Source organism: Megascapheus bottae, chromosome 27 (genome assembly GCF_031878675.1).
Source record: "Megascapheus bottae isolate mThoBot1 chromosome 27, mThoBot2.hap1, whole genome shotgun sequence".
Taxonomy (NCBI): Eukaryota; Metazoa; Chordata; class Mammalia; order Rodentia; family Geomyidae; genus Megascapheus; species Megascapheus bottae.
Window position 1 is genome coordinate 7,751,366 of NC_143535.1, and position 17,680 is coordinate 7,769,045.

Consider the following 17,680-nt stretch of genomic DNA (forward strand, 5'->3'; position numbering starts at 1 on the left):
CTGAGTTAAACCCCGGCTATTGTGAGTGAGTACAGTACACGTTTACAAAGAGTAGCCACAGACAATATCAAAGCATAGCAGAAAGAGACTTAGCATCTTATTCTCCCAGCTTCTGTGTGAAGTACAGCACTGTCATGGCACCCTGAAGGTCACTGGCATTGTTAGCATTAAAAAGTAACAAGTTCCTTTGTGTGTGTGTGTATATACATACATATTTTTAAAAAATTTTTTAACAGTACTGATGTTTGAATTCAGAACCTCCCAGTTGTTAGCAAATATTTCATCATTGGAGCCATCCCCTAAAAGCTGTGCTTTTAGGGCGTGCGTGCGTGCGTGCATGCGTGCGTGCGTGCGTGTGTGTGCTTGAACAGAGAATCTTACATTTTCCCTGGGGCTAGCCCCAGATTGCAATCCTCCTACCTACACCTCCCATGTAGTTGGGTTATATACATGAACTGTCAGGTCCCGCCATTGTTTGAGAGGAAAGGTGGGAGTAGCAGCTTCCGAGGTCCAGAATCTGATCTGTTGTGTCAGAACACAGAAGTATCCTCATCTGGCTTCCTGAACCCAGCACACCTCCACTCTAACTGTCTGCCCTAAGCATGGCTTCAGACAGTTGTTAGGGAAAACACTGCTGATGCCAGCCTTTCTCTAAATAAACTTCTAAACATAGAGTGATGAACTTCTCTTCAAATTAACTATAAATGTGGTACTCTGTGCATAATTAAGTAAACAGTGTGTGATTATTAAAGTTTATTGGGTCCCTAATCTGTTTGCCTGTTGGGTATTCTTTTTTATGAACTTTTATCAAATAGTTTCTGCAGGAGAGACACATTCCATATTCTATATCCTTCCCTTCACTTTTGGCAATAAAATCTGGCCACAGGGTGAACATATGGTTGAGGCTAGATAATCAAGATAATTTATCCTCCTGTCCAGTATTCTCGGTGCCAACATAGACATGTGACCCAGACTGGGAAAATCAGTATCCCTACTATAATCTTTTTTATGTGCAGAGGCACTCGGGGTTTGGGGGGGGGGTGTTCTATTACTCTAGAATCACAAAGCACAAGGTTGATATGTCTGCTCAGTTGCTACCACTAATGAATGCCCCTGAAGTGAGTGAGGCCAGAGGAGAATGGCAGAGCAAGGAGGGGGCCCAGGGGAGAAGCCTGGCCTGTCCTTTAAGCCTGTGGATGCAACATCCCTGTGCATCTGTCTCTGTACTTCTTGCTCAGGAGATAACATGTCGCCTCCTTTCTTCCACAGGCTGGTCTGAAGTGCATTCCTATCCCCTGTATAATGGTCTGGTCATCTACCCAGGTTAAAAGCTACCAAAGCTACTCTCTAATGGTTAGACGAAGCAGTCTCCTTGCTACTAAAGCCATTTACTTGGCTCCAGAGCAAGAACAAGATATTGTCTGGTAGACTTGATGGATCTTACCAATTAAGATGAAAACAAGTGAGGTTATTAATGTACTCATCACAAGAAAAAAGGTACAGCTCAAACCACGAGGAAGAAATTTCGATAGCCAACCGATGACCCGTCTCCTTGTTAAATGTGAAGTCAGAAGGAATGCTCACAAAAATCCTCACATCAGATGGTACTTTTCTACAAACACCATGCAGAGAGCATACACAATGAGTGAAAACATGTGTACTGGGACCCGGTCACTTTATAGTAGGTTGGAATGATTGATATTCAGAGTATGAATAAATTCTCGCCAGGAGTGCAGGATAAACATCTTAAAGGTTGAAGTGCTTGATGGCTTTTTGCATTCCATTGTCACTGAAAACTTGTACTGTATAAGAATGTTCATGTAAGCCATTTGGTGATCTAATGGTGCACACTGGAAAAGAACACTGGAATTTCTCCTACTAGAGTAGCTGCAAGGCCTGCATGGGAATCCATCTCAAGGGCTCCCTGATTATGGAAGAAGTGTAGCTTTAAGGATGTATCTTCTAATATTGACTAAAACACAGGGTTCTGAGTCTCTGCCTATAGGTCTGTTTAAGAGCTGCATCAGACCAAAATGCAGTGGACTACAATTTAGAACTGAAAAGAAATCCACTCCCTTGCCAGAAGAAAAATAACGAAAACTATTAGTATGCGTGCTGATGAAGTGGAATCTCAGCAGAAATATATTAAGAACTCCAGGAGAGCAGATAGGATACCTACAAGCATTATCACAAGCAAAACTGGTAACAAATGACCAACTGAGAAATTTGCCAGGCTCCAACACCCTCTGGGATGGAATACTGACAAACCCAGGAAGGGGGGGGTGGTTGTAGCTAGTTCTGACCATATGATTGTGAATGTCTTTGGAAATGTGGGAGGCAGGTGGAAATGTTTGGAGAAGCAGAATGGAGAAAGCTCAGAATGCTGTAGGCAGAGCTTCCTGGGTGAGGCAAATGCTGATAGGAACACAGACGATGAAGACCAGGGTCTTGAGCTTTCAGAGGGGAGCAAAGACTCCCTGGGAAACGGGACTAGAGGCCATTAATGGTACACTCTGTCAAATGACACATGGGCAAGAGTTCGACTTCATTCCTTTGCATGGTTATGTTCCGTTTCCTACATACTGTGTGCTAAGGAAACTGTCATTTCCCTCATATGACAGTCTTAAAACCCTTTATTGACAAACCATTCGTCCTTATATGCCAGGCTTTATTTAGGGCCTTCCTAACTGCTCCCATTGGTCTGTGTGTTTATTTTAGGCCAGTGTTACATGTCATCTGAATTACTATTGCACTGAAGATTTTTGTTTGTTTTCTCGTGATGGGGATAAAATGCAGAGCCTCTTAGGCATGGAAGATCAGCTCTGTACCAATGGGCTACCTTCCCAGACTTAGAAGCATGTCTTGAACTCAAGGAGTATGGTTCCTCCTTTTTCAATATTGTTTAGGTTTCATGGGGTCCTCTCAGATCCCATATGGATTTTAGAACTTTCTTTTTCTTTTTTTCCAAAATACTTCATGGAAGTTTTGATTGGAATTATGTAGCTTAGGGTATTGTAACACTAAAAATATTATATATTATCCAGGTCACAGGAATGGGGCATCTTTTCATTCATTTGTATATTCTTTGATTTATTTTAGCTCTTTTTTTAATTCCCAGGTTCAGTATGCAAAACTGTACCGAAAACTCCTAATTTGTTAAGGCTATAATGAAGTATTGCAACCTTTTTGATATATAAATGATCTCTCTCTCTCTTCCTCCCTCTCCTTACCCTTACCCCCCCAAATACTGATAATATAGGTATGCACCACTATGCCTAATATTCTTAATTTCCATTACAGATTGTTCATGCTGTATACAGAAAGGCAACAGATTTTTCATATGTTCATTTTATATCCTGAAACCTTGCTGAACCCATCTATTATTACTGTGAACAGATGTTTTGCAGAATCTTTAAAGTTTTGAAACATAAGATGGCAACATCTACAGAGAAATTTGTCTTTCTTGTCTAATTACTCTTGTCAGAATTTCAAGTTCTAAGCCGGGCACAGTCGCTAGCATCTAATCCTAGGTACTCAGGAGGCTGAGATCTGAGGATCAAGGCTCAAAGCCAGCAGAGGCACAAAAGGACCAGAGACTCTTATCACCAATTAACCTCTAGAAAACAGGAAGTGGGGCTTGGCTTAAGTGTAGGGCTGTAGCCTTGAGCTGAAGAGCTTAGGGACAACAGCCAGGCCGAGGGGTAGTAGCCTTACATTGAAGAGTACATGGACAGCACCCAGGCAGAGTTCAAGCCCCATGACCCACAAAAAAGAAAGAAAGAAAAATAATTTCAAGTACTATGTACTCTATTGAAGAAAAGTGGGCATCTTCCCCTCCTTCCTAATCATAGTGAAAATTCCTAGTCATTCCTCAGTAAATACAGTATTAGCTGTGGATTTTCATTGCTTTGTTTCCTCCACTGAATAAAATGGAACATACATCATCTGTCTGTCATCCACTGTATTAATGTGGTATTTCAAATTGATTTTCTTAGCATCTTTATTGTTCAGGCATAACCTGGCTTGCTCATAGTTTTTTTTCTCTTTCTTTCTTTCTTTCTTTCTTTCTTTCTTTCTTTCTTTCTTTCTTTCTTTCCTTCCTTCTTTCTTCCTTCCTTTCTTTCTTTCTTCCTGTCAGTCATGGGGCTTGAACTCAGGGCCTGGGTGCTATCCCTGAGCTCTTTTGCTCAAGGCCACTCTACCGCTTTGAGCCACAGCACCACTTCCAGCTTTCTGCTGGGTAACTGGAGATGAGTCTCACAGACTTTCCTGCCCTAGCTGGCTTTGAGTCATGATCCTCAGATCTCTGCCTCCTGAGTAGCTAGGATTACAGGCATGAGCCATCAGTGCTTGGATTTGCTCATGGTTTTCTTAAAATGTGTGTGGAATTCAGTTTGCTAATAAATTTTTGAAAATGTCTGCATCTGAGTTCATCAGGAAATTGTAACTGTTAAGAGTTTTATTCCCATGTAGTGTCATTGTATCAAGATGACACTGGAATCACCAAGGTTGGCAGTGCGTTCCCCCCCCCACACACACACACACACAATTTGGAAGAATTTGAGAAGGATCGGTGTTAATAACAGCTTCAAATATTCTGAAGAGTTCTCCGATGAAGGCATCTGGTCCTGACTTTTCTTTGTTGGGGGGTTCTGATTCTTGTTTCAATGTCTTTTGTGTAAATATTTCCACTACTTCATGACTCAGACTTAGTAAAACTATATATTTTCATTGCTTCTATGTTTTACTCATTTCTCCTACATTATGATATAATTTTCCAGTAATTTTACATAGTAGTCTCATACACTCTTTTTTTAAATTTCTGTAGCATCTATTCTGTCTCTTTTCCACTAATTTAGTTATTTGCGACTTTTCTATCTCTCCATTTATCTTCTTGTTTATCTGTTTGTTTGTTGCTTTGATTTAAAAAAGATCCAATCCTTAACTTAGTTGAGGTAAGAAGTAGAGTGGAAGGGTCCAGTGATCTAGACAGACTGGGGTACATTTGAAGGATGGAAATTGCATAACTTAGGCTAAGAGATTTGAGAAGGTCTTGGAGTCACTTAATCAATTAGTAACTCAACAGTTAGAAGAATAATTACATTTATTTAAGCTTCCTAAAGAATTAGGACCAGAGAAGGAAGATGGAATCAGCAAAACAACAAATAACTCAAATGACGTACCCCATCCTCGTACACATGTGAGACCACTTGAAGTAAATGGTTAGCGTTGGCTTTCTGGATAGTTCCTCTAGCAAATATAGTCGAGTAACATTCTGATCTGTTGCCAAACAATATTATTAGGTGGATGGATATTATTACTGCTGTATGCGACTGTCATATCCCACGCATCAATAATACCCACACGGAGGTCTTCAAAAATGTCCCTCATGACAAGATTCTGAACAGAACCATGAAAGTCACCGAACAGCTCTGCATTGATGTATAACTCCCTAGTATTTTCCATTTTCAGTATCACTTTGGTCTCTGGGCTTCTCATGAAGAGACGTTCAATGGCCTTTCTGATGTTGATGGCTCGACGGATGAAAATGTTGATGGGAAAAGGTCTGAAGTGTTGACCAATGCCAATGACAATGGCCGTGTTACTGTCTCCTGCTATCTGGTCGATTTCCCGTGGGATATACCTTTCATCTTTCATGGAGAACAGCTTTTGGGTAACAAATGGATGACTATGCTTTTTCCATCGAATCAAGCTATGTTTTTCAATATCCAGAAGAACTTGTGTTTTAAAGGGCCCGCTTCCATGGTGATCGAAATACTTTAAGGCTGATGGAACATTAGTGAATAAATCTTAAGTTAACGAAAGTAACATTGCATCACTTAAAAATACACACAACTTGTGTAAAATTCTGACAGCCCCTCCAATTGAAGAGTTGCTGCTGATGTTAAGAATTTTACTAGGTCCTTCCAATCCTTCACAGAAAAATTGGAACTTCCTATCAAAATACATGAAGAAGGAAGAAAAGTGTTTATATCTGTGACTTCATTTTTTTAAGATTTTAAAAAGTATTATTGTTATTCTTTGTATTATCCTAAAGTAGCTGTGTGCAGAGGCATTTCAATTCAATAAGTAATTTGTGATCTTAAAAAGAAAAATTGAATTTTCTATTAAAGGTATAAAACCAAAAGATTGGCAAATTAAAAATAACAGTAAAATGAAAATCAGAAAAGGAAAGCATAGAATTCTAATTAAACCCGGCACCACTGGCTCACGCCTCTAATCCTTGCTCCTCAGTAGGCTGAGATCTGAAGATTGTGGGTCAGTGCTAACCCAGACAAAAATCTGTGAGACTCTGTAATGAACCACCAGAATTAACCACCAGAAAATAGGAAGTGACTCAGTGTAGAGTCAGTGCTAGCCTTGAATGTAAAAGCTCAGGGAAACAATCAGGCCCTGAGTTCAAGCTCCATGAGTGATCAAAAAACAAGAAATCAAACAAAAATTCGAATTACTATTTGGAAAAAACATCAATTCTGATTTCAGGATAGAAATAAAACGCATACTTTCCACAACTTTGGGTAAATACTCAATCCATTGACGTAGAGTTGAATCTCCCATGAGGTAAATAAGTTTTCTTCCCAAACAGTCGCGAACATTTTTGGATGCTGGGAACTCTGTTAGTTTGCAAAATGATGTTATCCAGTTTCCTTTGAAAGTGTACCCACTGGGTAAAGGAGCCTTCATTCCAATTTGACATTTCTTTTTTATGTCTTTAGTCTCTGGCAACAAAAATTCCCACCGTCAGCAATTTGTATTATGACAGATTATTTGGGACACTCTCTCATCTTTGCTTTCCTTTCTGTCTCTACCTTTTCTCCTCCCCTATGTCTATTCATCCACAAACATTTGTTTAACAAAATCCCAAGTGAATAAGAAGCTCCCACTACATGGTATCCCACTCCACTCATGACACTAGTCCTACCAAGATGATAAGTTTCTTCTTCCTCCTCAAACCCATGAAAGAAGCTTGAACACATTGATGAAGAGAATCTCACACCTTGTTTATTCTGGATGTACCAGAATCATGTCATGTTCACTGGCTATTTAAAAAACAAAAAACAAACCTTAAAAGTTTAACTGTGCCTAAAACTAAACAATATTCTCCATGTGGTCTGACCAACTCATGCTACATACATACATACCATACATACATACATGATACACAGATTATATACATATATAGGTATACAATACATATTATATATTGCACATTTTATTTATTATATATAATCCATCCACCTATCCTTTAATTTTACCTTCTACATGGCCTTCTACCATAATATATATGCTATATATTATATTGGTATAATGTATACATAGATATTATATAGAGATATTGTATTTACATAAAATATATTTTCTGTGTATATATTCTGTGTGTACATACATAGATAAATATACACAGATACATATGTGTATATGTGATCTCCTCACTCAGAATGTTCATCTATTAAAATATCTCCAGTTAAGATTCACCAGCCTATATTGAGCTTTCTCCTAGTAAGATTCAAAAATAACTTTTCTATTTGCCATCTATAAAAAGCAGATATTGGCCAAGTTATCTGAATTTTTGAGGCTTGAGGTATGTAAATGTGAGACAAGTCTAAGATTTGTTGGTGATCCCTCAAACTAATAGTCCGGCACTATTCTGTAAGAAAAATGCCTGCATTTTTTAAAAATAAAAATTATTGTTCAGGTAGAAAGGGAAGCAAAAACAATGTAATGAAGATGCAAGTTGCCTAAAGATTCTGAAACTTCTTTTATATAAAAGTTGGAGATGGATGGTGATGACTTAGGGCAGAAAAGAGGTCATTTTCACAGACGATGGGCTCACAATTTATTTCTACCTATGTTCTCCACAGGTTTTAGCAGAATTCTCGGCATACACTAGATCTTCAGTAAGCATTTTCTGGATACCTGAATAAATTGTAAGTGTGAAGCTGTTGTTTGCTGCTTTCTGATTTGAATCCCAGTGTTGTCGAATCACCATTTTATGCATGAAATGACCATGTTGACTACTAAAGTTTACATGATGAAACAAAAAAAAAAAACATAGAAACTTCTAGTTCATGGAACTTTTTATGGGATATGGGTTGATTTTAAAAAATAAATAATAAGATAGACCCTGCTAGAGGAATTTCCTAATTCTGAATCTGTGAGGCTCATTCAAGACACATCTGTAGCCTTTGGAGAATACATCTTAAGTTTAAATGTAAACATCATAACATATTGAAAGAAGGCCACTAACAGGAGTGGTTTCCTTAACTTTTTATTTCTTACTGTGGATGAAAATAGGTTTAAAATGACATGAAAATAATTCCCAAGAATAAAGCCTTTTTACTTGAAACTCAAGGTGGTTTGATATTATTTGTCCCCCCAAATAAAAGATTAAAATGGATGGCATAGAATAAACATGTCCCAAGGTAAGATAGTCATGGAGAAGCAACTTGTGGATAGAGTCAAGGCACACCAGACTTACTATTGCATGGAAAGACCACAATAGACTTCAAGTTCTTCATCATTTCAATGCCTATGTTGGACCTTCAAGAAATGAGAAATTGAATTAGCCTAACACCCATCCAGATAGTCAGAGAAGAGTCAGTCTCTGGTTTCCATGGAACGAACCTCAGGTTCACTCCTTGCAAATACGTTTTGGTATGAGTCAAAGGTCAATGGTCAAAGGGAAAAGGTCAGAGGTCAGTGGGGAAAAGGTTGAGGTCATGGACCAGAGATTTGGGAGTCAGTGTCAAAGATCAAGAGTCAAAGGGCAAAGTTTGGGGGGTCAGGGTCAAAGTTCAGAAGTCAGAGGTCAACCAGCAATAATCAAGTGAGGTTGGATGATTTTTTTTTTGCCAGTTCTGGGGCCTGAACTTGGCCTGAGCACTGTCCTTGGGCTTTCTCAAGATTAGAGCTCTACCACGTGAGCCACAGGGCCACTTCTGGCTTTTCTATGTAACATGGTACTGAGGAATTAAACCCAGGTCTTCATGCATGTGAGGCAAGCACTCTACCACTAGGCCAAACTCCCCGCCCCTTGATGATGATTTTTACAAGAATGTAGATAGCAGTAAAGGATGACCAGGGTCAGGGAGGCCACTGGGAGTGGGACTGACAGAATGTGACGATGGTGTGATGAAAAGGGAGGGTAACCTTTCAGGCACAGCATCTATCAGCCATGTGTAGAGGGAATACCCATGAAACACATTGTAGGGAATACTGGGTTATAAAAACTACTGAATCTGAAGTATTGTGTGCCATGAAAAATAAGTATATACTGTGCATGTGCATGTTCACTGGCATGTAGCTCTACAGGTGACACACGCGGGCCCTACAAACATACTGTCAGCTGAGGTGCAGACTGAGCTACTCTTAACTTCGTCCACAGAATTGGCAGGATAAAGAGTTTGAGTAGACAAAACATGACACTGGATTCAAAAAGAAAACAATACACACCTTAGCCTGAGTTTGGATTGAACACCAGTTTATCTCTGGTATCCCTATGGTGTCGGAAGGAGGTTTACCTGTGGAAAAGATTCCATTCTTTCTTGCTAAGATGGGAGATTGGTCTGTTCTTGGTGGTCATGTAAACGAAGGCCTCACAGGGGACGTGAAGTGGTTTCACACAGTAGAAGGCTTCGTGGTCTCGAACATCCAGGTACTGGCACAGCTCAGCGCTCGAGTTGACAGCCAGTCCACACTCAGTGACAACTTCAGAGGTGCCATTAAGAAATTTACCTTGGAAAATAATTTGATCATAGCCTTGTTTCCTTGCCCTCCAGAGAGCAGACACCCCTTCGCTGGGGTGGATGAGCAGGACCGACAGGGAGACCTGGCCTTCCCAGAACAGAGTGAAGCTCACGAGGTAGGTGCCGTTGTCAAAGTCCGTCACCTTTCCCGACGCACCTGCCTTCAAGGCCGGGGAGGACATCCTGGCCCTCAGGAAGTCCCCACCGTACTCCTTCCTGTGTCCCAAGTGGTCCCTCACCTCCAGCAGGACATCCAGCTGGTCCCCCTGGCAGTACGTGTGCTGAGGGTTGAGGATGGTGGCTCTGCTGTGCTTAGCGCTGGTGGTGCTGTTCTTGTGGGTAAAGGGTCTGGGTGGGATCCTCTGGTCTAGTTTATGTATGATCTCCATGACAGTCAGATCTGTATCTCTTGGTAAAATGTCTGGATCCTGAGCTCTTTCACAGCTCAGGTAGTTTTTGAAGACACTCCATTGTTTCAGAGCAATTGGTTTTCCCCAGTCCATCAAGAGCTGAAGAGTTGAGGGGAAACAGATATATTTATTACTGGCAGACAAGAGGACTTGTTTCTCAAAGTAAAGTAACATGAATCATATTATGTCTTTCAGTGTGATAAAAATTAAATAGCAGAAGCCAATTCTAACTAGCTTTCACTTGTGATCTTGTGGGAATTGTGTTCTATAATGGCTTCTCCTGAGTGCCATTGGCTTGAAATTTTAATTGGATGTAGCAAACATCTATTACATTATTTGAATTTTAAGTTTTTCCATCCCCTCCTTTATCTTTTCTTTTTAAAAAAAAGTCCATAAAACAATTTTATACTGAATGTGGGAAACACAGAATGTTTTTAGTAATATGACCTTTTTTGGGGGGGTGGTCATTGTAGGACAGTGTGTGTTATTATGCCTACTCATTTTCCTTCCATGTGTATTAATTTACCTAATTACACTAGATAGTCTTCATACTTTCTTTGCCACTAACACTATGTGCTTTAAGTATTTCCGTTATATTCATGTAAATTCCATGACCATTGTTTTTACTGGCTTTGTATTATTCTATTAGGAAAACAGACACAATTTATAACCCTAGATATTTGGGAGGCTCAGATCTGAGGATCTCAACACAAAGACAGCCTGTACAGATGAGTCTGTTCTCTCCAAGTGACCATCAAAAAGTTATGGCCAAGTAGTAGAGCACGAGCCTTGGGTGGAAAAAGTTAGAAGACAGTGCCAAGGCCCTGAGTTCAGGCCCTAGAACTAGCACAGGCAAACAAACAAACAAATTTTAAAAAACACACCTAAAGTTATGCTTTTCATTTGTCTGATACTGTTTTTCAAGCATGATCTAAAGTAATGTTACAAGCAAATAAATTAGGTAAATGTACAAGAAATATATGTTTAGAAGTGTATTCTTCATTTAATTTAAGTCTAAAAGTGATGTAATAGATATAAAACATTTGAGTATTTCTAAGTAACTTTAAATAAATACAGAAGCATTGCTTGCTAAATATAAACCAAAGTTTTCTTGGCTTCTTAGGTTCTATAAAAATGATGCATTTGGGCCTACTGATAAATGTGGTTTTGTAACAAGGTAAAACAGATTAAAATTGGTTTTTTTCCTAAGTCATCATTAACAAGCAAAGTGGCTAAGAGTTATAATTTTAATTCACATATATCTACATTTGAAGTTTTGTGCAGATTGTTTAAAAACGTACATTGCTTTGAAATGTGTTCTCAGGATATAGCCATTATCTGCCCTTGAATTTATCATCCTTGTATCCCTGCCTCTTGACTACTATGATTACAGGTATGAACCACCACACTAGGCTTCAGAATGCAAGAAAGAAAACAGGACAAGAAAAGAAACAGCAATCCGAAGACAAAGGTACAAAAAGCTGGGTGCTGGTGGCTCATGTCTGTAATCCTAGGTCTCAGGAGGCTGCAACTCGAATGGTGTAGTTCAAAGAAATGCCCATGAGGCTCTTATCTCCAATTAACCACCCCTGCAAAAGCTAGAAATAGAACTGTGGCTCAAGAGGTAGAGCACCAGCCTTGGGTAAAAACATTCAAGGACAGTGCCCAGGCCCTGAGTTCAAGCCCAAGAACTGACAAAAAGAAATGGGGAGTTGTATCCAAGATTCTCAACAACTAGAAACTTGGCAGAAGAAGGAAGCAAGATAAAAGGCAAGGAAGCAGACTGGGCAGACAGCCTCTCTGTCAGCTGCATCTCACTCCAGTTAAACTCCATGAGGGGCATCTTGGTGAAAATTCTAGCTCTCTGTGTGTGTCCCATAAGCCTGGAGAAGCTGGGGCAGAGCTTCAAGCAGGTACATGCTTCAAGCAGGAAAGACACTGGAATGTTCAAACTGTTATTTCCTGAGAGGGAGTTAGGGGACCGACAGGACTCCTTTTGTTTGCCTTTTTTTTTTTTTTCCAATATGGGAGTTTGAACTCAGGGACTGGTAACTGTTGCGCAGACTTTCTACCATGTAAACCACTCTGTTGGTCCCTTTTCACATTTTTTTTTTCAAATAGAGTCTCACTTTATGTTCTGGCCACTCTGGACTGTGATCCCCTTATTTTTATTTTTCTTTTCACTGGGATGGCAGGTACATACCATTGGTCTCAAGCCTTGCACGGTACCCCACTTAGCTCCCTCTTCAAGAAGGAGGTGGATGTAGCTTTGAGGCACCGCATTAGCCTCTCTTGAATACAATCCCAAATTCTTCAAAGGGATCTTGTTTTACTTTAGATACAGCTAAAGAAATTGAGCTTTATTCAATACATGAGTGACAGAGTGTGTGTTGGTTACTGAAAATGGCATCAGCCAGAAATACAAATAGCATAAGAAAGGTATATTGTTTATAGGTTTATTTGTGTATTTGCAAATGAGAAGGTAAGGGCAAGACAAGGTGAGTGGGAGGGGGTGGAGGGAGAGAAAGTGGGAGAAAAACATGGGAAGAGGTAACAATGTTCAAGAAGTAATGTAACCACTACCTGATGAATGTAACTGTAACCCCTCTGTATATCACCCCAACAATAAAATAAGATTTTAAAAAAGAAGAATATCCAGAAGGGGAGAAACAAAATGATTTTCCAAGCCTCTCACTTGTGGAATGGATTCAAAGATTTGGAAGTACTTACTTCCACCATTCCTGAAGGCCACATTTCCCTCTTAGAAACAGATCTATTAACCAAACTCAAAGTAACTATTAATTTTGGAATACAAGTTCCTAAGAGTTGTAGGACTGAGCTCATGACACAATGCCATGAAATGCCAATAGCACCTAAGAATGTACTGACTCAAGAAAAGCCAAAAATCCAGGCATAAGGACAGGAGGAGTGAGCTCTCAGAACCTAAAAAAAATCATCTTTTTTTTTTTTTTTTTTTGGCCAGTCTGGTACTTGAAGTCAGGGCCTGAGCACTGTCCTTGGGCTTTCTCAAGTCTAGCGCTCTACCGCTTGAGCCCACAACACCACTTCTGGCTTTGCCTGTGATTGTGGTACTGAGGAATCAAACCCAAACCCAGGTCTTTGTGCATGCTAAACATGCACTCTACCACTAGGTCACACTCTCTCCCCCACCAAAAAAAAATCATCTTAAATTCTGTTAGCCACTTCCCCTGAGCAAAACAACATCCCTTAAGACTTGTGGGCCTTGATGAAATGAGGCCTCTATTCTAGCTTTACTAAACAGAGTTTATTAAGATCCTGCAGATCTTATTCAATAATACTTATATTCTACCAGGTAAGAAATGAGGAGAGGCATGCCAGTGGCTCACACCTGTAATCCTAGCTACTCAGAAGGCTGAGATCTGAGGATCACAGTTCAAAGCCAGCCAGGATTCTTACCTACAATTAACCACCAGAAAACTGGAAGTGGCACTGTGGCTCAAAATGATAGAGTGCTACCCTTGGGCAAATGAGGCTCAGGGACAGGCCCCAGGCCCTGAATTCAAGCCCCACCCTCTAAGGAAGGAAGAGAAGGGAAGGGGAGGGGAGGGGAGAGAGGGAGGGAGGGAGGGAGGGAGGGAGGAAGGGAGGGAGGGAGGGGAAAATATAGACATATGGGCAACAAAGCCACATAAAGTCCTGTAGTTCCTAATCCCTATATTTTATTACATAGTGCTCACAGAGATAGTAAGCACTACAAAATGCTATGTTTAAAGAACAGCTGTGCTTTTCTCCCGTCTTCCTGCATTCCAGATGTGCCTTCAGTTCTGCAAAGCTAGTCACTTGGGATGCAGTGACTAGAGGATTGCAGTTCTAGGCCAGCTCCAAACAAAGTTCATGGGCCTCCATCTCAGCCAGTGCGTAGGTACAGTAGTGCACTTTTGTCATTTGCAGTGACAGGAGGAAGCATAAACAGGAGAAGCACAACCCAAGCCTATACAGGCATACAATGAGACCTGATTTTGTCAACCAAAGCACAAAGGAATTGGGGCCATGGCACAAGTGATAAAGCACCTGCCTTGTGAGCTCAAGGCTGTGAGTTCAATTCCTAGAACCACCACCAAAAGAGAAAGAAGGAAAGAAGGAAAGAAGGAAAGAAGGAAAGAAGGAAAGAAAGAAAGAAAGAAAGAAAGAAAGAAAGAGAAAGAGAAAGAGAAAGAGAAAGAGAGAGAGAGACAGAGAAAGGGAGGAAGGAAGGAAGGAAGGAAGGAAGGAAGGAAGGAAGGAAGGAAGGAAGGAAGGAAGGAAGGAAGGAAGGCAGGCAGGCAGGCAGGCAAGCTGGCTTAAATGACCCAAAAATGTAGCTGCTACATACTTCAGAGAATATCAAAGGGGAAAAAGAAAACAAAACCAACAACCAGGCAGCATCTAGACACAGCCTTTTCTGTGATTTTCCTGCTGCCACTGCTCTCTACCTTGTCTCTACAAAGGTACACATTTGATCCCTTCTGCTTGAAGAAAGGCATGGTAAAAGAAAGAAAAATAAAGAGGAGGGGAGGGGGAGTCAGCTCCCTGCCTCCTAGGGGTGGATCAAATGTAAGTAGAAAATCTGATTGTCAAAAAGTTGGGCTGGGCATTTTATTATATTTGACCACAGTTCAACTCATTATGAAATAAAAAGAAAAAAAAAGCCACTCCAGACAACTGGATTTTAAAGTAATAAAGGTCTCAGGTATGAGGAATAAAAAGATCAAGCTAACAAAACTTAGGATAGATATCCAATAAAAAACAGGCCACTTGCACCACTGTTATAAAAAGTAATTCTTGTTAGACAGGAGGCCTAGGAGACTTAGCCAGTGGTTTTATAGTCAGCCCAAATACTTTAGGCTGTATGAAAGATTCTTCTTAGGGAGAATTCATTCTGAAATATACTTTTATGTAGAAGTTAAATCAGCAGTAAAACACACAACCAATCTAAGGCCCATTATATGTGCCCTTATGAGGTATGTAAACCTAAAACTTCTTTTTTTTCCTACAGAAATAAGACTCCTCTCCTAAGATCCAAGAGTTCAGTTATAATTAAAAAAAAAAAGAGTCCCCTGTGACCGGCATAATACAGTTTGGACAGGGTCATATTTAATCTTACTGACACCTTAATGCTTCTCTTCCATAACCAGGTGTGACTCCTTGAATTTATTATACCAAGATAAAGGGGACACAGAAAAAAAAAGATTCCAAGAACCAGGTCTAGTCCTGTTAGCTTGATCAGGAGTCACACTAAAGCCAATACAAAAAAAAATCAATAATAAGGACTGGAAGTTTTGGTCTAGTAAAATGCTTGCCTAGCATGCATGAAGACCCAGGTTCAATTCCTCAGTACCACATACATAGAAAAAGCCAGAAGTGGTGCTGTGGCTCAAGTGGTAGGGTTCTAGCCTTGAGAAAGCCTAAAGACAGCACTACGACCCTGAGTTCAAGCCCCAGGACTGGCCAAAAAAGAAGTCAATAAAGACGTGCCTTGCTCTTCTGGTTGGTCTCTGCTCACATATCTTTAGTCTATCTGCTCATGCACCTGGTTAAGATCACGTTGGGTATGGATGTATAGTAACTAAGAGGATTCACCTGCTACTTTACAAGAGTCAATAAGGAACCCCTTTGTCCTTTTCTTTTTCGTTGGCCTCTTTGCTTAACTGTGTTGTAACCTGGATTTCTCAAGACATTAAACATTTATTTTCTGGGCTACTTAAACTAAGGAAGAAAGAGAGAGAGGGAAAGAGAGAGGGAGGAGGTCGGGAGGGAGGGAGCAAGGAAAGAAGGGACGAAGGGAGGGAGGGAGGGAGGGAGGGAGGGAGGGAGGAGTCCATTTTACTGATTTATGTTGGAATTAGATGGGCATGAAAATGATCTAGGAAAGAGATGGCAATGGGAATTCAAGAGATGAAACTGTCCCCAAGGAACGTGAGAGTTATTTTGTGTTAGTACCAGCCAGTCTCATGGCTCCTAAGAGGAGTGAGTGACCCCAGTCCGCAGAACGCAGCCTGGGAAGAATGACTTCCTTCCCTAAATGCCTCAAGAATGAGGAGGGAGACGTCTCAGGGGGGATTGGTTAGTTCTTAGCTGCTGAGTGAAGGATTCACCCTCATTTGTAATTTTATTTACTGGGTTTTTTTTTTTCTTTTGGGAGAGGGGGTTGAACAAGTGTCTCAGTGTAGCCCAAGCATGTCTTGAACCTCCTTTGGCTTCTCAACTGCTGGCATTCTAAGCAGGCATCACCACACCTGGGTCCAAGAGTGGGCACTAAAGATGTAAGCTCCTACACTGATGGGGGAAACAGCTACCACTCCACCCCAATCTATCCCCACATTAAAGAAGTCAACCCCTCCTTTGTTTCAGCTAAAAATATTTTAGGAAACTTTCAAGGAAGCAGTTAAAGTCCCAGCATCATTTTGATTCATTATTTCATTATAAACAGGCTCCATTCTAATTCTGAACTGAGCAAGTCCAGGAGTATTCATGTCAATCATCTTCCTTTTGTAAACATGTGAACTATGACCTTAATATGAATATGCTCAGAAATGTGTCTGCCCTTAGTAGTGCTTTTGAATACCAATATGAGTATACTCCTGAACAAAATCTCCATTATTCCTTTCTTCAGGAGTAGAATTGCTTTGAAAATAGCCCCAGGACACTTACCTGAAGTAGGTAATAAATTTCTTCCCATTCTTCTGTTTCCAGGTTGTGATTCTTGGCTTTGCATTTAGCCAAGATATGAAATCACTGCATTTGGTTAAAAATTCTATCTTCACTTCCTCAACCATTCATTATTAGTACCTTATTTCTGGTCACTACTGCCTCCTACCTAGCTCCGATCACTGAGTCATCTTTCTTTATGGGTTATTTATTAATTATTTACTAAGGATCCAATATGGATCAGACACTGTCTTTGGCATTAGCAAATGCCAGGTAAATGCAGATGAGTATCAGAAGTGCTCTTTGGCTGCAACATGCCAAAATTGGAGCCATGCAGGAAGATGAAAAAGGTCACAGGGCAAGAACAGCACCCAGATCTATGAAGTGTTATATATTTTAAAATAGATGATACATAAACTATATATAAGTGGTAGATTATACAGATAGTTAATTAACAAGAAAGTATGAAAGTATTTTATATAGCATAGTATGAAATGAGAAGTAGTATTGCAAAAAAATCAAGCGGGATAAGAGGAATGAGAAAGATTGAGATAGGGCTGCTTTTAATATTAAATCAAGAGATTGGAACATATGGTAAACAGGTGTGGAATTGTAACCATGGAATCCTCTGTAGAACTAATATAAGGTAATGAAATAAATAAAGAGGACAACCAGTGAGGAAAACGTGTTTGCAATGGTTTATAAGCAACTAAAATGAAAATAAGATCAAATAAGGAAGACTGCAGGGGGAAGAAATACAAGAAACACAGGCTAGACTCCAAGGAGAATAAAGCAAATCCCTGTGAAAGGAGATAGGAGATGACAGTGGGTTTC

General features: G+C 40.1%; 1 protein-coding gene across 4 annotated transcripts in view; it reads right to left on the reverse strand.

The window, feature by feature from the left end:
- Nucleotides 1-5,086: 5,086 nt before the first annotated feature.
- LOC150045546 (NXPE family member 2-like) overlaps nt 5,087-17,680 on the reverse strand; it is a 30,723-nt gene continuing 18,129 nt past the window's right edge. For 3 of the 4 annotated variants that reach the window (XM_090319479.1, XM_090319476.1, XM_090319477.1), the window contains 4 exons: nt 9,543-10,276; nt 8,501-8,562; nt 6,525-6,740; nt 5,087-5,786 (listed from right to left, as the gene is read on the reverse strand). In XM_090319479.1, the coding sequence (XP_090175605.1) occupies nt 5,251-5,786; nt 6,525-6,740; nt 8,501-8,562; nt 9,543-10,270 (1,542 nt within the window). In that variant the 5' untranslated portion in view covers nt 10,271-10,276 and the 3' untranslated portion in view covers nt 5,087-5,250. Of the gene's footprint in view, nt 5,787-6,524; nt 6,741-8,500; nt 8,563-9,542; nt 10,277-12,380; nt 12,570-17,680 lie in introns of those variants that run through there. The other variant, XM_090319478.1, reaches the window with a different exon arrangement.